Here is a 27,554-nt window from a genome sequence, read left to right on the forward strand (position 1 = left end):
TTGGCATAGAGGTGAAAAATGTGGATCATAAACAGTGAAAGGAAAGCAAGTCAGGAAGAATAAACTTGCATCATAATGTGCTGATGCTTCGATTCAATATCCGTGAAGATTAGCTCCTTTCATGCTGTCATATTTGTGCCTAAGTCCAGCTCTGTGAAAACGGTGATATCATCTGAGCCGCACCCAGACATTGGCTCTTATTATTGTGCCTTGTCACATCCAAAGTGGCCTCCGGGGGCGTTCAGGCTGTTTAAACAAAGAACACTCCTTCAAATCTGGATCAGACTGTGCTGTCCGAACCTCCATGTGCACAGTGAAAGGTCGATGGTGGGTTACTGGCTAAACTGGAGTAAAACCCTGGAGTCACTCATTAAAAAAGATTATTTAAAAATCATTGAAGGTTTTTGATAAATTAAAATAAAAAGCCATTACATTTCATCTTTGTATCTATTGAGCTTTGACAATTCCAAAAATGCCTATGGGGCCATTCCATAATTATTGTATATAAATTGTAGAACATGAGAAATGTGTTAATAATTAATATTGTTTTTAAAAATAATAGAGCCCCAAACCCTGACAAACTTTTTTCCAAATTTGAGGGGCTGGCATGTCCATCGAATAAGATGTATAGCAGATATTTTTGTATATTCTGAGAGAGTAGGTGGAGCTGTATTACTATTAAGTGTGTAATGAGGTCACGGTTCGGTTCATTTTCGGTACCGTATGGAACAAAATTCAAAACATAAATTTGCTTGTTATTTATTCAAAACTTTAGTAAACCAACAAGGTATTTAACATTATACAGAATATGAAAATAAAATACAAATTAAAAAATACTATACTGTTGTAAAGTGCTGCCTGGTAATAATATTGTCAAACAAAAAATGCATGAAATATTATCAAAATAAGCTCTTCACTGCTTGTTAACAGCTTTTGTCCGCTGCTATAAAGACTCTGATGGCAGTTGTTGTTTTCACTAAGGACGTTTTTTTTCTTGGCGCAGTGGTATTTGCACTCGGGTGGTGCTATTTCAAGTGAGTTAGCATGTTCGTCGTGTTCCCGGAAACATACCCGATCTCAGCTGAACAATGTCGGCACACTGCCCTTGTTTTATCCACTGGTCTTTCCCCGTTGCAGTATTTCACTCGGAAGCCGAAGTGTTCCCAAGCAGGAGACTTTAGCAACAGGGGAGGGTCCTCCAGCTCTAGTTTCTCGCTAGCGTTAGCCATGACATACACGAGCTGCAGCCATTACTACTTGACACATGTACCTGCAGGCAGAAGTAAACACACGCAACTTCCGTTCTGTTCCGGGAACTCACCCTTGCACAGCCCAGTACCCAAACCGAATGTCCTGTACCGAAACGGTTCAATACAAATTGATGTATTGTTACACTCTTAATTACTATACTAAATTTCAGTTTCCTATGTGACATAGTTCCTGAGATATTGGAAGCTGAAAATGGAAGAAAAACAAGGACGATTTTTTACTTTTTTGCATGTTTTTCACACTTAAATGTTTCAGATCATCAAACAAATTTAAACATTAGTCTAAGACAAATAAACACAAAATGCTGTTTTTAAATGAAGGGTTTTATTAACGAGGAAGAAAAAAAATCTAAAGCTACATGGCCCTGTATGAAAAAGTGTTTGCCCCCTAAACCTAATAACTGGTTGGGCCACCCTTAGCAGCAACTACTACAATCATGCGTTTGCGATAACTTGCAATGAGTCTTTCACAACGCTGTGGAGGAATTTTGGGCCGCTCATCTTTGCAGAATTGTTGTAATTCAGCCACATTGGAGGGTTTTCGAGCATGAACTGCCTTTTTGTGGTAATGTCACAGCATCTCACTAGGATCGAGGTCAAGACTTTGACTAGGCCACTCCAAAGTCTTCATTTTGTTTTTCTTCAGCCATTCAGAGGTGGACTTGCTGGTGTGTTTTGGATCATTGTCCTGCTGTAGAACCCAAGTTTGCTTCAGCTTTAGGTCACGAACAGATGGCCGGACATTCTCCTTCAGGATGTTTTGGTAGACAGCAGAATTCATCAGAGCAAGTCTTCCAGGTCCTGAAGCAGCAAAACAGCCCCAGACCATCACACTGCCACCAACATAATTTGCTCTTGGTATGATGTTCTTTCACTGAAATGCAGTGTTACTTTTACGCCAGATGTAATGGGACACAGACCTTCCAAAAAGTTAAACTTTTGTCTCGTCAGTCCACAGAATATTTTCCCAAAAGTCTTGGGGATCATCAAGATGTTTTCTGGCAAAAATGAGACAAGCCTAATGTTCTTTTTGCTTATCAGTGGTTTTGATCTTAGAACTCTGCCATGCAGGCCATTTTTGCCCAGTTTCTTTCATATGGTGGAGTCTAACCTTAACTGGGGCAAGTGATGCCTGCAGTTCTTTAGATGTTGTTGTGGGGTCTTTTGTCACCTCTTGGAAAAGTCGTCACTGCGCTCTTGGGGTAATTTTGGTCGGCCGGCCACTCCTGGGTAGAGTTTAGATCGGGCCCAAAAAATTCCGCACGACTCGTCCCGGGCCCGTGGGCATAAAGCCCGACCCTGACCCATTAAATTAAATTGTAGGCCTGAGCCCGAAGCCACCCCGACGTAAATTATTATTTTATTGAACGTATTGCACCCGGTAGATTATTTGCGCAGTGCCCAAAAGGTATTGTAATGATGTGACTCGAGCCGTTATCACAGTTTTACAAGCTTTAATGGAGGTCGTAGTAACACGCCAAAAATAAACAATCAAACACACAAAGAACCATCTTACACTGTCATACACTCACACTACAGTGGGAACAGAATTGTTCACTAGTCTTTTACCCGTTTACACCCGCTCTTTCCCCAGCCTCCCAGCCAATCAACTCTCAGAACACATGTAAACAAAAACACACATTGGCAGAGAAAGCTCCACGTAACCATGATGCCTTCTCCGCCATAGGAAATCTCAGCATCAGTTAACCACTGAATACACACAAGTGGAACATAACCAGAACATAGAACCCAGTCCATTACAGCATTGCAGACCAGACCGGGCGGCCCGTGCGAGCACAGACCTGACTGAAGCACGCAATCATATTTGTTGCCTGCCCTCCAGCAGCAAGTGAGGAATGAGCAAAATAAGCAAATAATATTCATTGAATGTGAACAACAAAATGCAACACAACGCCGTCAATATCTTGTAATATCTCTACAAGTAGAAATAACTTTAGAAATGATACCACAACAATATAGAAGTATTTCTGTGTTTATTAAAAAAATAATATTAATGTAATAGAGATTTAAAAAAAAAAAAAAGTTAAAAATGTAGCCCGGCCCGACCCGAGAGCTGAGCGGGAAAATGAGGCCCGAACTTGGCTCGGGCTCGGATTAAGAATCTAACCTCTACTCCTGGGAAAGTTCACCACTGGGCCATGTACTGTAGCTTTGGATTTTTTTCTTCCTGATTAATAAAACCTTGCATTTAAAAACTGCATTGTGTGTTTACTTGTTATCTTTGATGATTTGAAACATTGAAGTGTGGAAAACATGCAAATAAGTCAGAAATCAGGGAGGGGGCAAACACTTTTTCGCACCACTGTACCTCCCTCACTAAATTGGTCATACTGTAGCTCAATAAGTATTCATTCATTCAAACTAAAAATGTACAGTGTACTTATTGAATAATCGCGAACAAATTGGTAAAAATGATTTCTTATCAAAACTCCTATTTTTAAAAGCAGTAAAACCAAAAGGTCTATTTTTCACTTTATTCTAACGCTCCTAATGTCTGGATGCTGGAAGGTCTTTATATGACAACACAGATTCCATCTGTATTTAATTGCCTGCTTTGGTTATTGCAATAATCTGAGAAATCCCTTGTGGATCAAGCTAATGTTATTAACCCAGAAAAATACAGCGAAAGAAAAAAACACATTTAGTATTGAATTAGAACATCAGCTGTAGAGCTGTGAAATAAATCTAATGGCCTGGATTCATTCTTCTCCTATTGCACTCTTTAATGCAGTGTTTCTGTTGATCCGTGTTCTCCTTTAATAAACTGTTAGATGATCCTAAAGGTAATGTGCTGCACTTTTATTCCAAACACACACAAGCACCATTAACGTCTGACTATCAATCTCTGGCAACCACTGTTTCCTTCCTCATAAAAGCAGTTAGATGAGTTTACAGCTGTCGGTCATCCATCACCTAGAAAAGCATGGTGTCTGTGGGGCTATTTGTGGATTTCCATGGAGCTCAGAGGTTGGCTATTAAGTCTGGACTTCTTTAATTACATTTGAACTTTCCAAGTCTGCGGATGACGATGGAGCTCAGCTTCACTGGACACTTGTCAGTCGTAGGGATGTAAGAATATATCCTACATCAGCTAAAAATGTATGCAAATGAGAGGAGATTAAAATAGTTACAGCACTGTATGATTGTGCTTCGATATTCTGCTTAAAGAATAGAGGGTGCTGGGACTGTTTTAGTGCTGCTTGTTTGGTCTCTGGTTCAGCCGTACACTCGACCAGTGACGTGCAGTCACGGTAGGCAAGGTAGGCAGTGCCTACCCAAGGGTGAATTGATATTTTTATTAGTTGTTTTAATTATAATATAATTATAAATGATTTATTTTTAAATTTCTGATAGCCTACAGTACCTATAAGTTTGCCAACATTTTGTGCTTTTCATAGCCTAAATGACTAAACACCGCTATTTCCTGGTACGGCAGAGATGCTGCACAAGTCTCACTCCGCTGTAAGGCAGGAGGAGGCCACACCCCCTCCCAAAGGCGCATTGCAGCTCTGCCTCTGGCCCTATACTGTAGCATGTTTTTATGTGTTTGTGCATACACATCTTGTTGGGAGAATAGGCTATATTAAATAATTGTTTGTTTCTTTAATGGTGTTTTACGATATTTATTTTGTTAGATTAACACTTGCCAGCCAACAATTGTCATTGGTGTCGACATTGGTGATCTCGATTTGCAACACCCTGCCTACCCAACCCTAGTGCTCAAGGCACGTCACTGCACTCGACTGAACCAAGAATCGTGACAGATGTTGAGCTTTAATCCAGCCTATAAAAGAAGACCCGGCCGGATCCCCAAAAAACACGATCCGAAACCGTCCAACCCGAATGAAGGCGATGTCTCTTTAAGCCCCCAAACTGTTTCAACCAAACACCATTCACGTCCATATGCATTCATGAATGATCCAAGGCGAGTCAGCATCCATTTGTGCGTCTTTCCAAACACACCCCAAGCCCGTGGTATAATCAACGAAATTAAGTCCGAACCGTTGGGACAGAGTGAAGCTGCGCACACACATACACACACACAGAAGAAGAATCCGTAATTTGTCTAATCTGTTTTTATGATTGTTATGTATTCAAATTGAAAGGAGTTTAGTGCATCATTACATCCCAATCTTTGGTTTGATTTAAAAAAAAATTAATAAATCAGATTTGAATTGAATTGTTGGCTGAGTGTGTCCTTACACCCCTAGTCAGTTGTTTACATAAAGAGACACATTCATCTTTAATGATCAAACCAGCTGCTAAAAACATTTATTTCAGTAATTCCCAGCAGAAAGAGTAAAGAAATGCTCTGTGCAACGTGCAGGTCGTCTGACAATCATTATTATTTAAAATGAATGATGTGTTGGGCTGCTTTGCTTTTTCCCTCAACACCAAAATACTTTAAAATCAATCAAACAAATCTAAGTCTGTCAATTGGTTCAGTGGAGTTGGTAGAAATGATTCCCATCATTCATTCCTTCTTCTTTTAAAAGTTGAACCTCCACTCATTGGCGTCCAGCTGCTGTCAGCATGGACCAATAAACCATCTCTCTTCACTAACAGCATTGTTTTAGGAGCAGCAGCAGTAATAGAGCAATGCTCCTGTTCCAGAGAATGACACTCTTTGATTTGTCTTTTCCAGAGCCTGCCGCCTGAAGAAAAAGGCCCAGCATGAAGCCAACAAGATCAAACTGTGGGGCCTCAACCAGGAATATGGTCAGTACTTACACTCTGTAACTTCATAAACACACAGTAAATTTAGTCAAGTCTGTATTTTGTAAAACTAGATTTTCTAAGACAGGGATGTCAAACTCATTTTAGTTCAGGGGTCAAATACAAACCAGTTTAATCTCAAGTGGGCCACAGATTTTAGGCTGGGAACATGAGCAAGTTCAACAATAATGTGCCTCAGTTTGCCCTTCCACGTATAAATAATACAGTATATACAGTGTGTAAAGCACTGACAATGTCCAAGTAATAAGATATCAGTCCCACCAGGATTTTCATTGATTTTGGGACCCATTTTTATTTAATTTGGAGAAGTTTTATTGAATAATTACAGGAAATTTGCAGAATTTGGGAAAAATTGAAAGTTCTTTCAACATTATGACTTTAAAAATGACTGCCATCATGTGATATAAGCATGGGAAAACTGTGAGCCCTGCAAATATTGAGGAGTTTCATTGAATTTATCTGTTTGGAGGTATTGAGAAATCTACAACTGATTTAGTTAGAAAATTACACAATGATTCATGTTTTCTCTTTCATTTTTGCTTTCTCTTGCGGGGCCGAATTGGATGCTCTAAACGGCTAGCTTTGGCCCTCGGGCCTTGAGTTTTGCACGTGTGCTAAGGTTACTAAAACATGTTGGACACTTTACTATGGAGTTTCTTCACAGTCTGAGAATAAAGGCCACACATTAACTGTGTGTAATACGAGTAACGCAAAGATTCCCAGAGGTGGGAAAACATCCTTCAGTTTTTTATCTTCTGAAAAGATGAAATAACAGCTTTTTTAAAGGAATATGAAACAGTTGCTGCACAGATTGTCAAAAAACCCATTAAGATGTGAAAAAAATGCTTTTTACTGCAGTTCTTAAAATTGAACAGCTGCATGTCATCTGTATCACAATAAGCGAGGATGCAGGAGGCATTTCACCCCTTTTCAAATTTCTTCAGCTTTTTTTTTTAGATTGTTCCAGATCCTTTAACCTATTTCAACAATTTACATCATATCTTCTGCATTATTTCACAGAGGGTTTATTGGTTCGGCTGGTGCTCGGTAAATTCAAAGCTATTGCTAATGCTAGGTAAATGCTAAGCTATTGCTAGGTTAATGCTTAGCTAATGTTAGGTTAATGCTTAATTAATGATATTGCTAGGTTAATGTTAATGCTAGCTAATGCTAGAGTAATGTCAATGCTAGTAAATACTAGTGTTGTGTTCAAGACCACACTATCTGAGACCAGAATGCACCGAGACCAAGACTTCCCGGAGCCGAGACCGAGTCAAGACCAAGACCGAGACAAACCGAGACCGAAACCAAGACCATTAACATTTTTTTTTCACTTTAAAAAAATACATAATAAATAAAATTATGACAAGGTTTGACAGTTAAGTAAAATTCTCTCTTTAATTTCAGTTTCTTTTAAATACATTTGACGGAGAAAAAAGGTGCCTGCAAAAAATTAACTAAAATATTAAAACTACTACTGCTACTGATAAATTCACAATTATTCTACATATTTGAAAACAAGATTTTTATGTCAGCTGAATGTACAGCAAGTGCTTAAAAGTAAGGAAAAAAAGAAAAAGAAAAAAAAAGTATTTCTGCCAAGAAATAACGATTCTCGATTCTGATTCTTTGAGTTGTGCAGGTCAACAGGTCACAGATTTCACAAGATAATCTTTAGTTTGAAAAAGCCTTTACACAGGCCATTTTTATTAATTCATTTAGTTGATATAGTTTAATTTGGTTACTATAATGTAACTAGAATATTCAATTACAAAGGTCCCCAACTGTAACTGTAAAAGTGAAACTTTCTCAAAATAAAACTACAAACAAGTTGTCAGCTGTGTAAAAAACAAAGAGCTACAGGTAGATGTGAAACTAAATAAAACAAACTCAAGCCCTGGAACAGTCATGTGACAAATCAATCAATAGTTCTTGTTAAGAATTATTATTATTATTCTGGATACAGTGGAAACAGAAACTATAAAAAATAGTTACGTATATTGTGAACCTATTTATATTGTAGGGGACATATTATATACAGTGCGTAAATGTAATTGGAGTCTAAAGCCACAAAAAAACACCACTTTAAAAAGAAAATAGACTAATAAAAGACCTCTTTACAGTTATTTGGGTTATTTTACTTGCGGCGATGATGCGCTGGTGACGACATAATCCAAGAAGGCGGCGGCCCGGACTACAGCCGACACTATTTAATAAAAGCCTTAAAAGACATGGATATAATGAAAAGAGTGGATGGACGGAGGCATAAACATGAAGACTTTCACACGGACACACACGGACTTATTAAACACACACAGACCTCGGTAAACGGAACAGGCTTCACCGGCCGGCAGGCACTAGGACCCAGAGGCGGAGTAAATACGTTCCTATACTAATGCACAGGCTGTAATATCACTAGTTTATGATTTTACCAGTTAGAGCTACTGTCTTTACCAGGGAGATAATATTTATTCATGGTGATTGTTTTCCAGAGTTTTACTGGGCTTTTTACCGGTGATTAGTTCTCGCGCTCCGCGGTCCAAAGACACACACACACACACGAGTGTGTCACACACGTCACTCAGTCACATTAAGGAAGGTTGCGGTCATTATACGGGGTGGATTAAGGAATGAATAAAGGCTTGTTTTATCCCATTCTTCTCTGTGTTACTATCACATTATGAAGAAGTTTAAAAATAGCAGGAATTAGTGCTGGTCTGGAACGGTCTTGACGGAAAATCCCGAGTCAAAATGCTTCAGAGTCCGAGACGAGACCGAGACCTTTAACATTTGGCCTGGAGACTAAGACCGGTCTCGAGTACTACAACACTAGTAAATACTATTGTTAAATTAATGCTAGGCTAATGTTAATGCTAGTTAACACTAGGTTAATGTCAACACTAGCTAATACTGTTGTTAGACTAATGCTAGGTTAATGCTAGTGCTAGCCAATGCTAATACTAGTTAATGCTAATACTAGATTTATGCTAATGCTAGTTTATGCTGATGTTAGCTCATGTTAATGCTAGGCTAATGATAATAGCAATGCTAGCTAATGCGAGGATATGTTAAGCTATTGTTAATGCTAGTGCTAGCCAATGCTAATACTAGATAATGCTAATACTAGGTTAATGCTAATGCTGGTTCATGCTGACGCTAGCTCATGTTAATGTTAGGCTAATGATAATAATAATGCTAGCTAATGCAAGGTTAATGTTAAGCTAATGTTAATGCTAGACGAATGCTAATGCAGTGTTTGAAGACACGGGCCAGCTCTTGCATCCTCAGTTGCGCTTTCTTCAGGAAATGCAAATATTCTAGTTAACCATTTGGCTTCAGTTTGTAAATTCAGTAATTTCACTTTGAAAGCAACAGATATGAATCTGTCCATGAACAAAGTATAGCAGGTGATTTATTTATTTTTACAGCAGGCACGTGTCAATAATACCATTTTGTTTTTAATGTTATCATGTATTATGTGAAAACATATTAGCATTAGCACGAACAAAAAAGACCATACAGCAACCTTCCATTCATGGCCAAGATCATGGAGAAGGTGGTCTTCAACCAACTGAGTCAATTCTTAACATTCAACAAAATATTTGATAAATTTCAGTCAGGTTTTTGTTCTTATCACAACACAGAAACTGCTCTTATCAAAGTGATCAATGACATAAGGTTGAACACTGATTCAGGAAAAGTATCTGTTCTCATTCTATTGGCTCTAAGTGCTGCATTTGACACTGTAGATCATACAATTTTGTTGCACAGATTGCAAACATGGGTTGGACTAAATGGAAAAGTAATGCAATGGTTTAAGTCATACTTGGAGGAGCGAAGCTATTTTGTAAGCATTGGAAACTTTGAATCTGACAGATTACCAATGTCCTGTGGGGTTCCTCAGGGATCTGTTCTTGGACCTCTTCTGTTTAGCCTTTATATGCTTCCTTTAGGACAAATTTTACAGAACTGTAAGGTTGATTATCAGAGCTACGCAGATGACACACAACTACATCTATCACTGAACCCAGATGACTATGGTCCCATAGAGGTGTTGTGTGACTACTTAGAAAAAGTAAACTGCTGGATGAGTGAAAACTTCCTTCAACTAAACCATGACAAGATGGAGGTGATTGTCTTTGGTAACAAGGAAAAGAGGACTGCTGTCAGCAAGTATCTTGAGTCTCGATCTTTAAAAGCTAAAGACCACATCAAAAACCTTGGTGTTCTGATTGACTCAGATCTTACATTCAGCAGTCAGATCAAATCTATCACAAAAACAGCTTCTACCACCTAAAGAACATCTCCAGAGTGAAAGGTTTAATGGCTCAGAAAGATCAGGAGAAACTGGTCCATGCTTTTATCTCCAGCAGACTGGACTATTGTAATGGTCTTCTGACAGGAATCCCCCAAAAGAGCATCAAACATCTACAGCTGGTTCAGAACGCTGCAGCTCGGGTCTTAACCAGAACAAAGAGGTCAGAGCACATTACTCCAGTTTCAAAGTCTTTACACTGGCTCCCAGTCAGCCTTAGAATAGACTTTAAAGTTCTGCTGCTGGTGTATAAATCTGTGAATGGGTTTGGTCCAGAATACATTAGTGACATGTTAGTCAGGTATGAACCCAGCAGGTCTCTCAGATCTATGGACACAGGTCAGATAGTGGAGCCCAGAGCTCACAGTAAACATGGTGATGCTGCTTTTAGTTGTTATGCTGCAAAGAAGTGGAACAAACTGCAGCAGAGCTGAAGTCAGCATCACATGTGAACATTTTTAAATCAAAGTTAAAGGCACTTTTTTCTCTACTGCATATGATTGAGAGATAGATTTTTAGTCATGTTGTTGATGTCATGATGATTTTACTGATGATTTTAATTGATTTTACTGATGATTTTAAATGTTCTTATTGATGATTTTAAATGTTCTTATTGATTTTAAACAATTGAATGTTTTATCATGTAAAGCACATTGAGTTGCCTTGAGTATGAAATGTGCTATACAAATAAATTTGCCTTGCCTTGCCTTGCCTAAAACTGAGTTTTTCTTGGATTTGTTGTGAAAGTTAAAATTTGAGGGGTGATTAGCCTTTTTTTAAAGGATCTAGGAGTTCAAACTTATCCGTTATCGGGTTGGTGAAAATCCATATCAGTGCATTGCTATTAAAAATGTACTTGGTATTTGGCAGCAAGACACAAGCAGCACGTCCTTAAAGTCCCTGTAAAATCCATCACATCCAACACACACACAGAGCAGGGGACTCGGAGGCTGAGTTAACAACTCCAACTGCTCGTGTGCTTCCAACCATTTCAAACTATTTTAGATGTGTGGGGGTGTTGCTAAATAAAAATGGATAGTTGGAGGATTTACACCGAAGCGTACCACCTGCTGCTACATGTAGTCACAAACTAAGTGAGAAAGGCACAGTCTCTGAAAAAAACTTGGAACGTGCTGCTAGTAGCAGACCATCGAGGAGCGTGTAAATTTGTCTAATGAGAGAAAAAGCTGGGTGGTGGTGGGACTTCACCTCGTTTCTGATGATAAACGCCTCGTCTCTGCCAAATCTCTCCCCCCATCCACCCACCCCCACCCCTCCCTCTCTCTTTCTTTACTGGTTTGGCTCACAGTGTGTGTACTTCAACCTAACCAAGGAGCCATCTGCTTTTATTGTTTTTTTCTTCAAGATTTGGAGCATTCCAACCATTCTTGATCCTGTACAAGTGTTTGAATGCTTCACTCAGTCCGTTCATTAACGACAGAGTGCCAAAGCACACAGTGACAGGGGTTAACCCCACACGCTCCCTTTATGCCTCTTTGCCTCACTTTCTGAGTGAAATGTAATCACTGTGGTGGAAAGTTATTCCTCTCTTCTGCTGAAAAGCCTTTATTTACTGCACATTTATGTGAGAAACGACTTTTAACATCATCGAATAACGCACACAGATGGATTCTCAAACATTTGTTACATCAGTATTTTTTCAGTGTCTAGGGAGAGAACATGAACCTGACTCCATGGCTATGATGGCTTTTATCCTTGTGTGGATGTCCTTCAGTCTTCTTCTGTTATTGAAAGGAATATATTTACTGTCTTTATACTTTATACAACGTAATAACACACCAGTACATGGCTAGAGAATTGGCACCATCAACTGTTTTCAGATCTTCAATACACCAAATTGTAGCAGGATCAGCAGGTCTCAGTATGAACTAACAGCTTTAAGGGAATAAAACATTTTTTAAAAAGTCCTTCAGAATGCTTTCATACAGGAGAGATTGATGCGGCAGACCAAATTATTACATGAATGCGAAAAATCAGCTTTGGACAGGACAATGAAGGCCTTTAATGGCATTAAAAATTATTACATTTTATTCTCAGTGGCATTAAAAAATTATGTAATTTGCAAGAAAAACATTTAATAATAATAGGAATATATAATTATAAACTGTGATTCGCAAGATGTGTACATCTGCGCTAACATGTGGAACCTTTCCGATAATTTTTCCTGGCTTGTGGACCAGATGGAGGAATAGAAGGAAAATGGGGAAATGAAAAAATGGCTATGAAACGTCTTCAGGATCTACTTAGACCTCCGCAAACCTCCGCTGCCATTAGAAAATCGAGCAGCGTCCTGACATCTTTTGGGTCGGATGCTACACGCCTGGTGGAGGTGTTGTAGTGTCTGAATACGACTGTGCAGCACCACTCGTACACATCCAATAAAAGCATTTCTGAATTGTTCCAGGCAATGTTTCTGGATTCAGAAAAAGTCAAATGTTTGGCCTTTGGAAAGGACAAAACTAGCTACATGTTAAAGTTTGTCCCCACAATTAAAGAATGAGCTGATATCTGCAGTGAACAACACAGGACCATTTGTTCTAACAAACTAAGACACATGCCTTAAAGGGTAACTGTGGTCACCCTCCACTGTTATATGAGTTCTCTCTCAGTTTCATTAGTTCTGATTTGTTTAAGATGAGATATTTGTAGTAAGTGTTTTCGGCAGACCTCTGCCAAGCAGCTCATTTCCACCCATATTGTGATTTCCACCCTATGTTGTAGTCCTACATTGATTTTTATATACACTATTAGATTAATTTATACTCAAAACATACCTTTAGCATTTGAAATCACAATGAGATTATTAACTGTCAAATAGTTGTTAAAATATTGCAACTTTGTTACAAATCATGCTCTGTGAGGGCCAGTTGTTTTTGTTCTAGTATTTCATTCTCCTCTTATTAAAATTGTTCTTGGGAGCTTGCAGAGTGAAGGTGTTGGAGGAGATCTGGGTCTCTTGGCATCTCAAACATCCCTTGTCCCATTTATCAATTTTCCTGAAATATTCATCCAAATCTAATCATAACTTTTCAAGTTATCTTGCTAAGTGACAAACATATAAAACTATGGTTAAAACATAACCTTACCTATCTGTGCTTTGCGAAAGTCAGTAATCTTTTCCTCAAAAAAAAAATTATTTTTCTTAAGTTCAAGGTCACGGCATTAAAATGTTTACAGTGTAGCATTAAAATTGTCTTAAAAAACATTACATTTGGCTGGCTGATTTCTGCAGAAACCCTGTTAGAGGTACTTATTGGTACTAAAGAAGGTTTGACCAGTTCTAATCATGACCATTCTGAATCCATTGGTCAGGTTCAATTAGGATAGAACCACTTCTTCTCAAGCTCTATCTTGTGGTCTATGAAATAATAATAAAAATATACAGTATGGTATTAATCTTGTCACTACAAAAGTGTATAATAAAACAAACATACTTCACATGTACAGTACATAATCACACACTGATTGTTTCAATGGTTATACAACCGTGCAAAAAAGTACCTGAATTGTTTTGTGCACATGTTTTGTTTAGTAGTACTACATTTTATGTTACATACTCGACTAGTACAGGTATACTTTAAGTTCATTTCTACGACAAAGATCTTAAATGTTTAGGCCGAAAAGAAAGAATTGATCAATTGATCATTCCTATGGTATTTATTGCTACAAATGACATTCATTCTTTAAAGCGCTTTGAGTGTCTGATAAAGCACTATAAAAAAATCCAATGCATTATGATTATTATTTAACTGTGAGTGTGTAATATTGAGGGGTTCTTGAAAAATGTCTTTCCCTTTAAGGAGTCCCTGATTCAATGAAATTTGAGAAATCTTGCTCTGGGGATTTCAAATACAAGAATGAACTATTCAGATTATATGATAGAAAATTGGCGAGTTTGTGAGGACAATAAAGATGAATTAACAAATGTGATTAAAAATTTAAATTAAGAGAGAGAAAAAAAAAAAAAACTTTGTTGTTGAATCTTGAATGTGTTTGTGTCTCTCATGAACAAGGGGACATTGGGTTGACCTTCAATCGTGCATGTATACTTCCTTTTTCTGACACAGAAACCTTGTTAGCTGCCCTCCTGCGGATTAAGGAGGTGATTAGGAGGCGAGTGGAGAGCAGCGAGGAGGAGGACACGGATGAACGAGGGATGACCCAACGTCTGGAAGACATCCTTAAGGAGTCCAGCGGTGAGAGGCCGCGACTCATCATCTTAAACATGTCGTAACACATTTATAAACTGTGGTTTGCGACTGTTGCACGATACTTTTCATTGGTTTGAGGAATTTTTTTTTTTTTTTTTCTGTCGTTTTAACAAATGGGCCAAGCATTTTGGTCTATAAAAAATTCTGAATTTTTTACCAATTGTTCAGTAATTATTCATTAGGCATACTGTACATTTTTAGTTTGATCAGATACTTTTTGAGATATGGACAATTTAGTAAGAGGGGTATGTGTCAATTTTTGTCCCTTTTTCCTTCCATTTTCAGCTTCCATTATCTCAGGAACTACAGCACATAGGAAAGTGAAATTTTGTACAGTAATACAGCGCCACCTACTCTCTCAGAATATACAAAAACATCTGCTATACATCCTATCTGGTGGACATGGCAGTCCCTCAACATTGGAAAAAAGTTTGTTTGGGTCTGGAACATGTTTGGGCCTTCAGTAAACCCTTTAGCACAGGGGTGCCAGGGTGAAATTGGTCAGGGAGCCAAATTATTTTTAAGTGAGACCTCAGGGGGCCGAATTACACATTCGGCATGAAAGACCAAACACTGACTCAACACATGGATATGCTGCTTGAAATTATTCATGAAGGCCTACAATTACATAGCAACCTAAAGCAAGTTACCCTCTAAAAACTTAACAAATTGTCCTATTCATGAAAGTAGCCTACGTTTAAAAATTAGAAATGCAACAAAATAGACAAAACACATTTCCTATAAATAGCACAAGTGTAAACTGTAAATTACTTCGATCATATTTATTGAAGGCGTGCACGTGAAAACATGCCAATGCATAATTAGGCCAATTAAAAGAAGGCCAGGCCAAGTAGACCTAAACAAGTCACAGAAAGTAAGTGCCAGAATAAAGTAACCCAACAATAGCCCAAGTGACTGAATAACCAGTACAAGTTGGTAAAACACTTAGGTTCTTGGAATAAAATAGCCAAATATGACCTATCTTTAAACATTACATTGGCTCAATAACAGATGGTACATTAACTTTACCTGTCATCACCAGTAAACTCCACCCACATTTCCTCGCACCCATGCCTAGGGCACTAGCCTACTGTACAGCCTACATCAGTCAACCCCAACCCCTTTTATTCCCTCCAACCCATATCACACCGGATTATGATAAATGGAGAAACAAGCCTTCTTCAGCTACATTTTACTTGTCAAAGCCAGACACTTTTTAACTTTCACCACTTTAGCTCAGCTGCAGCTGAGGCGGCAGCAGCAACAGAACAACTGACGGATTCAACCAAAATTAAAGATGACATATTATGCTATTTTTCACCCATCTCCATTTGTTCTAAGAACCTCAACAACATATTTATTTTCCCAAACCCTTCTGTTTTCTGGAGTTTTAGCCTCTGAAAAGTGACTTTCTGACCAATTCTAAAACCGGGCTGTGTGAGTGGGCGTGTCTATAGACGCGGACTCCACATATGACTCCACACAACAGTTGATCACTAGCGACTTTCTTTTGCTATTCACACACTGTTGTTGTTGTTTTCAGCCAAAAAAAACTGCACATTACAGTAAAACACATGGCTATTTATGCGGATATTGTGATTGTGAGTCAGAAAAACACTGTTATATGAAGTGTATGCGCCGTGCAGAAACAGCAGCTTCAACAGCAAAAGCAGCTGTTTCAGCTGCTTCAAACACTTACCGGAGCCGCTACGTTGTTTTATTGTCATCATCTCATGTAGAGAATACAGGAATGGTCCATTCAAGGTGATCGTCTGAACCGCTGTGTCGCATTGTGTCACAAACACAGTGTTGCCAGATTTGTGGTTTGTGTTTGGGCTGTTCTAAGATGTGAATGGGCTGGAAATTGTCCGTCTAATCTGGCAACACTGATTCCCGATTTCACTTGTGATGTCACAAATGTAGAACATTTGAAACGGGGCAATTTTCTTTGTGTTAGACTGACACAGACCACAAACAAACGACCTCATGGGTTTATTTCACATTTTGTGAGCTGGTGGACACATAAAAAATAAAACATTAGATTGAAAAATATATAATAAAATACTCTCCCCTCTCCCATATCAACCAAGGGATGGATGTCATGTACAATCGGGCCGTAACCATGGCACCCCTGACTTAGCATATGCCTCAGCTCCCTGTAATTTGATCAGCTTTGAGACTGTTCACATCACTAATGATTAGTCACATATATGCATTGGTTCTTGAGTGACACGCTCTTTAAATCTGAAAAAAAAAATTTATTTTTACTATTTTCATTGACCCATAACTGTATGTAGGAATGTAAGAAAATAATCGAATCTCCGTTTTAATTTATAGTATAAAGGTTAGTCTGTCTTGGGACATAAGACATTTTTTTTATATACGTCATTTTTATTTTGGACCCCAACTTTGGGTTATCTCACCACACGCAATATATTGAAAATCCTTTACATCAGGTCATTGTAGCTGTGTCCTGAAAATGTGTTGAAATGATCTGTAATGACCCTTTGGTCTGGTTCAGGTCCCTTAGTTGCCGGGCGGACCAAAGACTTTGTGCAGAGGATTCTGGCTGCGAGCGCAGGAGGTCAGAACCAACGCAGCGGGCCTCCGACAGCAGAAGACTGAGCCCCGTGTGCCACCCTCCACCTGGACCAGCATCCCCAACTTCACCTGCCCCAGTGCCCAACCATCTTCCACAGCTCCTCCACTGGCTCGCCTTTCAGCATTCAGAGTGGAGGCTGTAAGAGTGAAGAAGAGGAGTAGAAACGGTAGAAAATCACGTTTATCTTTGAACAGCAGCCATTTTCACTGCTCTGTATCCATCAGGCCTGAGCTCCTCCTCCTCCTCCTCCTCCTGCTGTTGCTGCTGCTGATGTCTCTAGTTGTGTGTGTGTGTGCGTGTGTGTGTGTGTGTGAGAGCCTGTGTAGTGTTCTCCCAGTGTGCTGTATTGATATCCCATTGTGCCTATAAATAGACGTTGCACTGTTTTGTAGAGGATCATAGTTGTGGTTAGGGGGGCTGACGGCTGGCTGAGGGGGCATCTGAGCATAGAGGACCTCTAAAATAAGGAAATGGGAGGAGCTTATTCCAGGTGTGTGAGTTTTCTGTGGATTAGTAGTTTCACAGACAGCCTGGCTGTCAGTGGAAGCTTCAGCCTGCTTTAAAAGAAGCTTTAATTGACCCTTTTTCCCCCTCATCAACAACCATCCAAGCACTGGATCTAGTTAAGCTAAAAGACGAACGTGCACCTTAATTTAAAGTGACCAAAGATATCACTGAACAACCCTCTGACACCAAATCATTTGACTGTTCCTCTAACTGCAGCCATGTGGCACATCATTCTGTTAACAGCTTCATTTACGCATCGTGCTCAACCAAACAGACTTCTTCAGTGAATGAATGCACTACGACCTACAGAGCAGCACACAGCTACAGCTTTATGTTTCTGCTCTGTTTCTGTTCCCCCACACTAAAGCGTCCTCAGTGCCTCCTCCAGCCCGCTTCTCACCCCCTGACCCCATTTGTAGCGCAAACCCCAGAATTGCAAATATAAACGCTAGAAAAAAAAGTCCCATAGTTTTAGATCAAGAAAGCAATGAAATCAAAGCACCTATGTTCACATAGCATTTAGTTTTTTGCACTTGTAATTTTTTTTCATAAAGTTGCGTTAGTTTCCTTCTCCTGTGACTGTGAGTTGCAGCTGTTCTTCTTACTTTTTCTTCTTTTAAAGAAGTGTCTAAACGTTTTCAAGGGCTCTTTTCTTCTATCCAACTAATCCTGTCTGATGCCACTGATTCATGACAGTGATGGTAATGGAATTACCCCCACAGACAAAAACTAACAGGTTCTCAACCTTGTTGTCGGGACCCCATTTGAGGTACTGAGACACTGGGAGGGGGTCGCCAGATGCCTTGAAGTAACTAAGAATAATGCATTTCAAGCCCATTTTTGCACATTTTTATTTTTTTTCTGCAACGACACCAAAGTTTCAATATTTTAACTTATTTTCTTCTCTTTTCTTTGTTTATTTTTGCCACTACTATCAAATTTCAAAGCCTTTTCTGCAATTTTTTTCCCACTTTCAAGACATTTTTGGCTCTTATAAGCCCTTTCCACCACTTTACCACCTAATGTCACATATGTTGACCCATTATTGTCACTTTTAACCTCTTTTCACCATTTTTCATGCTTATTTTTGCCAATTTAACCACATTCACGATTTGTCATTTCCATTATTAGCCAGTTCAAACTCATTATTCCTACTTTTTTTTCCAACTTTTAAGCCAGTGTTGACAAACATTTTTACCACTTTTTCTGTCTGTTTTTGGCCACTCTAACTTGCAACTTTTAACCAATTTCTGTGGTTTTTGAAATCTCATTTCACCACTTTTTCCACCATTTTTGGTCACCTATTTTATTTCTGATTAAAATAAGGATTTAAATCTTTAAGTTGACTATTTACTATGGACCAAATAATAATAAACTTCCTGGATAACAGTGGATATTATTCAGATAAATAAATAAATAGATGAACCTGTCTCCACATGACTGTTCTTCAATGTTCATGTCTGTGTTCAACCACCTTCAGGTACAGTGGGGGTCCCCGGTCTCTGGCACCTTTATTTTGGGGGTCACGACATGAACAGGTTGAGAACCACTGCTGTATGATATAATTTCAGTTAATCACCTGCTGATGTCACACCCGCTTCCTGTGAGTGTCTCGTGTAAACGGAAGGAAATGTGACTTGGATGCTATGTGAACATGGGCCTTTAACTGTTTGTTGTGTTTTGTTGCAATGTCATCGCCCACAAAGTGGGGGTGTGTGTTGATCTGTTTGAAAGCTGCCTTTCTTCTTCTTCTTCTGGTCTTTACTGAAGCTGTAGAGCAACCTGTCCACGCTCTCTAAATAATGTTGGACACTAAAAGAGTGAAAAACCCTGTGACTGCCACTGTGGTGAGCGCGACTTACCTTCAGCACCTTCAAGGAGCGATTCAAGTCCTTAAAAAAAGACTCATGGCACCTTTTTATAAAGTTGGAAACTGACTGAGACACTTTGGAGTTTAAAAAAAAAAAAGGGTTCCTGTGTGTTAGCTTAGCACGGTGCTACTGTACAATGAGAGAGACGTAATTTGTGACTGAGTTTTGGTGTGCTAGCGTCCTGTTGTAATCTGCATGTTGCATAGTGACGCCTCTAGTGCCTGCAGCTTAAAGCCACAGGAAGCTGCTATCACGCCTGATCCCAAATCCTGTTCCAAGGTAAAAGTGAACCGCTGCTTCTTCAATCCTGGCCTCGTCTGAGTCCACTCAGCCCAACCTGCTCAAATATTTTCCTTTCAGGTCGAACCTACACGTGGTTTTGCTCTCCGTGAACCTGTGGAGGAGTGACTCAGCTGAGCAGTTCTCCTGTTTTTCAACCTTGAACAGTTCCCGTCTGGGCTTTGGTCCAAACCTCCCGTTTCCCCTCCGCTGCTATGGAAAATCCATTTCCTGACCATTATCCTTCACCTCTTCACCCGCTGCCCCTCTCACCCTGTGGATGCTGCTAAAGCTTCCAGGCTCCTGTTTTAGCTGCTCTACCTGTTGCATTCTGGGAAATGTGCTGTAAACACAACATTCCTGTCGCTCAGTCACAGAGTTCTTGCTGGAACCTTGTGATGACAGATTGATGAAGTCAAACCTCAGGCTGGAGGATTTACTTCAGTTATTTGTTCCTTTACTGCCAACAGGAAGCATTTTTGAAACTTCAAAAGTTTGCTTGATTTTTATTGTAGATTGAATGGAGAATTTCATATTTTTTGGGTCATCGAATTTTCCATTCACAAAATGACATTAAAGGGAAAAAAAATGTTTTCATTTTTAAATAATTTTTTTTTTCATTGAAATTCAAGACATTTTTCTTTATAAGGATCAAGAAGGAATGAACATTACTTTACAAACCGGTTGGTTTTCATTTTCTGTTGCTAAAAAATGTTTGAATGCAGGAACAAAGACATATTGTTGGATCAGAAGTTGCCGTTTCCAAAGTAAGAGCGCGTATCAGGATGGCGCTGTGGTTGTGGCAAAATTTGACTTCTTCCTGTTATTATATTATTCTACCTGTGGTTTCTGTGACTCAGGCTAAAATCTCTTTGAAACTTTACTCTTAACAATATTTTCAACATGGCGAAAGAAGAACCTTTGCCCTCAAATCACACAAAAGTCATGTTCTCTTCCCTGAGAAAAACTATTTTATTTTTCGATAAACAATGTACTGATCTGTGTCCATCATAAACTTCTGTTACACAGCAGTGTTGATTTGGTTTAGAAATTTTCACCAAAGTTTTTGTAAACTACATTTTTTAAAGTAACGATAACTATGACTAATTAAAAAATACAGGTGAACAAGAACAACATGAAACTATATTGATATTTTTATTGACAAATACTTACTTTACTAGAATTTCATGATCATGTGGTTTTAAGCTTTGATTACATCAAACCTCTGTGTATTTGCAAACATTAATAATAATTCATATCAGTTTGATAAATGCTAAATTAATCTTTAAAAAATGCATAAACTCGTACAGTTTGCTCTATATGTTAGTCGACTATATCTGTAATACAGTTCATGCCATTTTCTTGACTAAAACTGAAGTAGTTCTGAAGTCAAAGGACGATGACTAAAACAAAATTAACACTGCTACACAGCACCATCCTCGGTCACGCTCTTATTTTGAAAAGAACAACTTTTGGTCACACAATATGAAAAATTGTGTCGGATGTGGTCTTCTAACATTATATTTTTGTGGTTTTTTGAAACCGAACATGAAAATCAACCAGTTTTTAAAGTTTTGTTCATCCATTCTTGGTGAAAATTGTCTTAAATTTCAATCTTCATTTTTACACTTTAAAATGAAAATCATATTTTAGTTTTTTTGATGTTTTTCTTGTGAACTGAAAATCCAATGACCCAAATACATCCACCAGGACTGGGTATGATGGGTAGAAGTTTACTGGTCGTTACCTGGTGACGTGATGTATAGCTAGCATGTGAAGAGGATGAAGCTAATGGTCGACCATTGTCTTTGGGAACAGGATCTCCCACTCACTGTGGTATTGACAGATCATACTGGTCCCAGTTTAATCTGTGATTGGTTACTGACACTTGTATTTGTGTGATTTGCAGCTGTCCCTGTTAAACATGGCCTGTAAGGCTAATTCTGTGACCCAGATGTTTCTACTCTGGGACCATCTAAAGTAGACCACAGGTCAGATATTTCACTCGTGCCCCCCACAATCCCAACCTCCACAACCCCCCTCCCCCGCCCCCAGAACTCTATAAAATGTATTTCACTGAAAACCCTATGATCTCTATAATACAAATTCAACTGGTAGCAGTAAATATTTTAGGATGCACTATATGAAATAGACCTTGTAGGCCTACCCTAAAAAAAAACTGCATTTGCATGGGGTACATAGTTAAAAATGCCGTAGTTACTCTCAGAATTGGATTATCTACACCAAATGAAAGCTTAGATTCTATTCTTTCTACTCGATTTCTTGCTGTGAATATATAGCATTGCTAAACAATGCTATGTTTGGGAAACTCGGGAACCACCAAAAAAAAAGGTTTTTGCGATTTTTGAGTTTACGCAATGACAAAATGTATTTTAAGGTGTATCGTCACTTAAACCAGTATAACTCTTCACATATTACATATTGATAAATATATCAATACTTCCTTGATGAATAACTTGATGAATTCTTTTGGTGTATCATATGTCAAATATTGTGTATTCTGTGACTTTATATTTATTACATTAATTTTACGGACTTCACAATCTAAAATTTAGTTTTTTTAGGGTAGGTCAAGAAAAAGTGCAGTTTCACAAATGGCCCACGCACTTTGGTCTCTTCTGAAATTTTTACAAATTTTTCCGTGACTATTCAATAGGATCGAATTAATACTTTTTGAGATGTCGATTTTCGTGCGTCCTTATTTTTCTTCCATTTTCAGCTTCTCGGGAACTACACCCCATAGGAAACTGAAATGTGGTATACTAATAAAGCTCCACACACTTTCTTAGAATATATAAAACAGTTTGCTATACATCCTATCTGGTGGACATGCCAGCTCCTCAAAATTGGGAAAAATGTTGAGGTTTTGGGGCTTCAGTAAACAATGATTGTTCACATCACTAATGATTAGTCACATATATGCATTGGTTCTTGCGTTTCAGTCTGTTTTTTACTATTTTCATTGGCCCATAACTATATGTGGGAATGTAAGAAAAACTCTGAACACTGTTGTAAGTTATAGTATAAAGATGACTCTTTCTTGGGGAATAAAACAAATTTTCTTGATACAACTTCTTCATATTTATATTGAACCCCAACTGTAGGGCTAATTCATCACTCGCAAATATTGAAAAACCTTTAATTGAGGTTATATTTGTAGATTCTGGGACAGTAGGTGGAGCTGTAATAAACCAAATTTCAGTTTCCTATGTGGTGTAGTTCCTGAGATACTGGAAGCTAAAAATAGAAGAAAAATAAGGACGTAAGAATATCCACACATACCCCTCTCACTAAATTGGCTACAACTCAATAAGTATTCATTCAATCAAACACAAAAATTACAATGTGCCTATTGAATAATTAAGGAACAATTAACAGTTAATAAAAATGTCAGAGGTTTTTAAGACTGAAGTGCGTGGGATGTCCTGACAATTTACTGGAATGACATGGAATGACCCGTAGTGCAACCCAAGATCTTTACTGTTACCAGTGGATTTTGTATTCTATAGATGTCTAGGCTTTCCAGTGATACCTATTCTATAGAATTGTGTGTGTGGGGGGGGTGGGGGGTGTACATGGGGGGCATATCTGGCCTGTGGCCTAAAGTCTCCACACTCTGGTTTCCTGCTTTATCTGGGCTGCAGAGGCAAAGCCATCCTTTCCCAGCACAGCAGCTTCTCTTTCTGGCGACATCTGCCAGCGCCGCCACATGATCTCCCACTGGCAGCAGTTTGTGTCGGCAGCAAAACAAAGAGGTAGAAAAGGAGTGAACGAGGCTCACAAACACATGCCTTCCATCTGTCGAGCACAGAAAGGTCTTTGGGTTTAGCAGAAACATTCCTAGATGCTTTCCTTCCGCCGTGTTTAACACTAAACACCATCTGCTCTATACATTCATGTAAAGTCTTCTTAAATAAAATAAATAAAAGAAGAAAAGTGGCTTTTTCACATGAGCAAACCAGCAATAGTTTCAGATTTCAGACAGATGAAAGCTCTTTCCCAAACTGTTCCCTTAACGCTGACCCTTTGTTATCAAGCTGCTTCTGTTTGGCTCACATCCCTCCTTTAGCTTCTGTTTGTGCGTCTCAGAGCACGAGTTACATCCCATAACTGAAATCTGAGCTTAATGGATTCTGCTTATGTATTTTTCAGCTCATACTTAATCTGGTGAATCCCCGGGACACCAGTGGGAACTTTCTAAAGCACTAAGTGATGTAAGTCCTGCTCAGATGTTTGTAGAAACACAGTAAAAAAAAAAAAAAAAAAACTTAATATTCTTTCATTAACAGTTAATTTAATGTCCCTGATCTTAAAGTGATGAAGGTCCAAGGTCTTCCTCAGACTTCAGATCTTCTTTCTGTTGTTGCTCTGATGTGAAAGTCCTTTTCAACAGTTCCTCCCCCGTTTGCCATTTTCTATATACTCTGCTGTTGATTTGCAACATCAAGCGCTTGTAATTTGACCCCAGCATCCCTGTGTCTTTAGCTGTAATGCATGGTTTAAGGGGATTATGAAAAACACTGGTTCTCAACTGGTGGTTCAGGACCCAAAAGTAGGTTGTACACTTTAAAGTGGGTAAAGAGCTCCCATGCTTTTATTTCAACTCAATGAAGTTTGACACTCCTGGTTTAATGTCATGGTTTTATTTATTCAGACAGCTGTTCCTCAGGAAATCCACTTTGATCTCCTGACAACTGCCAGTCTTCGTCAGAGGCGTCTGCTGATCACTTTGATGTTTCCTTTAGAATCTTGCTGGAATTCCGATGTGGAAGTCAAGAAAACTTCAATGGAAACATCAAAGCGATCAGCAGACGCATCATAGTGGATTTCCTGAGGAACAGTTGTTTGAATAAACAAAACCTTAACATACCATTCAAAAAGAATCTTGGTGGAATTACGCCTGGTTTGAGATGTGAAGGTTGATTCTGAAACAAAACCCGTTGAAAACAAAGCACTTTTTTTGCTTTGGCTGTAGTGAGGAACGTGCGCTGCGTGGATAATGAAAGGATGGTTTTTCCTTTGTTCCTACAGTCGGAACCTTTTCGAGGTCCCAATGAGCAGCTCTGACCTCCTCCTCCCTCTGTCCTTGTCCTCCAGTATTAATGTAGTTGGAGAAGCACCTCCATTATGGTGGAGTCTCAAATGTTCCTGTTTTACTCAGACTGTTCATCTCGCTCCTTTATCCAGTTTCTAAAAAGCTTCTTGCTCCAGTGTTTTGCTGCTTCCAGTGTAATTGTAATTTGACACCTGCCTCGTTGATTTGCCCTTTGTTAAAAAGGGGTTTCAAGAATCTGAAATCTACTGAAGCCCAAAGTCTGACATCCATCCTGAAAACCGACTGTTAAACATCTTATATTTGTTTAAAGTAAAGTTGGGATTTGTTGCTAAATGTGATTTTGTTCCACTTACCGTTCTGAATCAGCGACTGTGGCATCATGATGTTTACATCGTGTTCTGGCAGCGTAGTTTAACTCGGGACCTAATTTTCTGCCCTGTCAGATGTAAAATGTGTTTTTCTTTGAGAAGTAGAAACGTCTCTATTATTTATAATCAGAAAATGTGCTTTAGCTCATTATTTTCAGATTACATCTCTATGTTTCTACATTTTGGTCACTAAAGGAAAGCCCAGACTGAGCTACCAAACAGTACGTGTTAAAAATGATGCGGAAAAAACCTTCAAAACAACTGTTTGAGCCTGTTGTTGTTTTTGTTGTTGTTGTTTAACCTTTGGCTCATGAGAATCTGATGCATTTTGTTAAAGATCAACTCAGTCAGAAGATGATGATGATGATGCAAATCCTGTGTTTCCAGTCTCCTAAAACCATGTCATAAGACGTGGCTACCTAAAGCAGGGGTTCTCAACCTTAGGGTCAGGACCCCATTTGGGGTCGCAAGACACTGGGAGGGGGGGTCACCAGATGCCTTCAAGAAACTCAGAATATTTTCGGAATAATTTGAGCCCATTTTACCCTTTTCTGCAACGACACCAAACTTGTCAAATTTTAGTTTATTTTCATGACCTTTTCCTTTTAATGCATTTTTACTATATTTTTCCTTTTCTGTGCATTTTTACTACTTTCAAGACATTTTAGTCACTTATAAACCCTTTTCACCACTGTGTTGACCAATGAATGTCACTTTTAACATGTATGATGCTACTTTTGCTAATTTAACCACATTCACGATTTGTTATAACCATTATTTGCCAGTTTAAACTAATTGTTCCTACTTTTTGAATTACACTACCCCAATCCCCCCATCCCCCATTTATGCCACGTTTAAGCCAATGTTGACACTTTGAACTCTTTTTAACACTTTTTTCGTCCATTCTAATGGTCAACTTTTAACCTATTTTATTTCTGATTAAAACAAAATTTACATCTTTAAGATGACCATATACTATGGCACAAATAATATTGGGTAACAGTGGATATTATTCCTATAAATAAATGTGGTTTTCACAGATTCATAGAACAATGGACCATCATTTTGCTGACTTTATGGATGGACCCCATAAATCTCTCCTTTATTCCTGTCCCCACATGACTGTTCTTTAATGTTCATGTCTGTGTTCAACCACCTACAGGTAAAGTGGGGGTCCCCGGTCTCTGGCACCTTTCTTTTTGGGGTCGCGGCCTAAACAGTTGAGAACCACTGGCCTAAAGAAAGGGAATCACTAGAATAAGCTAACGCAGCCTTGTGGCTTTTACCAAAAGCAAGTAAAGAAGGATGAGTGGGAACCAAAGGCCGATCACAGACAAACACCAACGAGGAATGAATAATCTTTAATGTGAAAACGTGCTGATGTATGTGGAGGAAAGACCCTCAGCAAACATTCCACAGAGTCTCACAGAGCACAGCAGCACCATCATCACACGCATTAATAACTCCCTCACTAATAATAACCTTTAAGTACGTAGTTCAAAAAAGACAAGTGCCGTTCCAATAGAAGCCTAATATTTTCTGTTCTCATTTTGTGTGAGTGGAACTGTATAATGTATATTTTAATATTTATATGCAGCTGTTGTATTAAAGTATATTTTTAAGATAAAGTGTCGTGTTTTGATTTTTCTTGTTATACATACAGTGTGTGTCAGGATCACAGCATCACCTGCAGGTCGCCATGGTTACTACATCTGACTGATGACATCTTTGTGTGCTCGTGGGTCAATTCATCCCTTAGTACTGTCTTAAAGGGAAATGGGTCATTCTCAAGCAGTTCATCTTACATTGTATGTAATTCACAAATGAACAAAGATGTTCAAAACACATCATCTGAAATCAACGAGGAGTCAAATTTTGAGCCTGTTTCATAACTAAGGTTTTTATCAATATGGTTACATGGCAAAAACTCACTCAAAACAAGAATAAACATACTTTCCAGGATAAATCCATTCAATAATAACTTAATAATATATATATATATATATATATATTATTATATAATATGAAAAGATAAAAAATACCTAACTTTAACTCTCAACATACTCTTACACAAAACCAAATTGTCATCATGACAAAATTATTATCTGTGCATAAACTTTGCATAACACATTTTTTAAAATATCAAGCTAGAAAAGTCTACACAGCCCAGATTAAACATGTGAACGTGTTCCCTTTTTCAATAATATCAGTATGTCAACATTTTCTAGCTGCAGTTGAGACTTTTGGATACTGTCTATGTCTCCTGCAGTTCAAAAC

At 38.5% G+C, this 27,554-nt stretch overlaps 1 protein-coding gene across 1 annotated transcript in view; it reads left to right on the plus strand.

Annotated features, from left to right (window-relative positions):
- The window catches only part of LOC114472322 (CREB3 regulatory factor-like), a 48,300-nt gene extending 29,658 nt beyond the window's left edge, over nucleotides 1-18,642 (plus strand). Inside the window, exons 8-10 of the mRNA XM_028461539.1 lie at nucleotides 5,935-6,008; nucleotides 14,430-14,558; nucleotides 17,095-18,642. Coding sequence (XP_028317340.1) covers nucleotides 5,935-6,008; nucleotides 14,430-14,558; nucleotides 17,095-17,198 — 307 coding nt within the window. The 3' untranslated portion in view covers nucleotides 17,199-18,642. The remainder of the gene's footprint in view (nucleotides 1-5,934; nucleotides 6,009-14,429; nucleotides 14,559-17,094) is intronic.
- Nucleotides 18,643-27,554: the final 8,912 nt, after the last annotated feature.

This window comes from Gouania willdenowi, chromosome 1 (genome assembly GCF_900634775.1).
Source record: "Gouania willdenowi chromosome 1, fGouWil2.1, whole genome shotgun sequence".
Lineage (NCBI taxonomy): Eukaryota > Metazoa > Chordata > Actinopteri > Blenniiformes > Gobiesocidae > Gouania > Gouania willdenowi.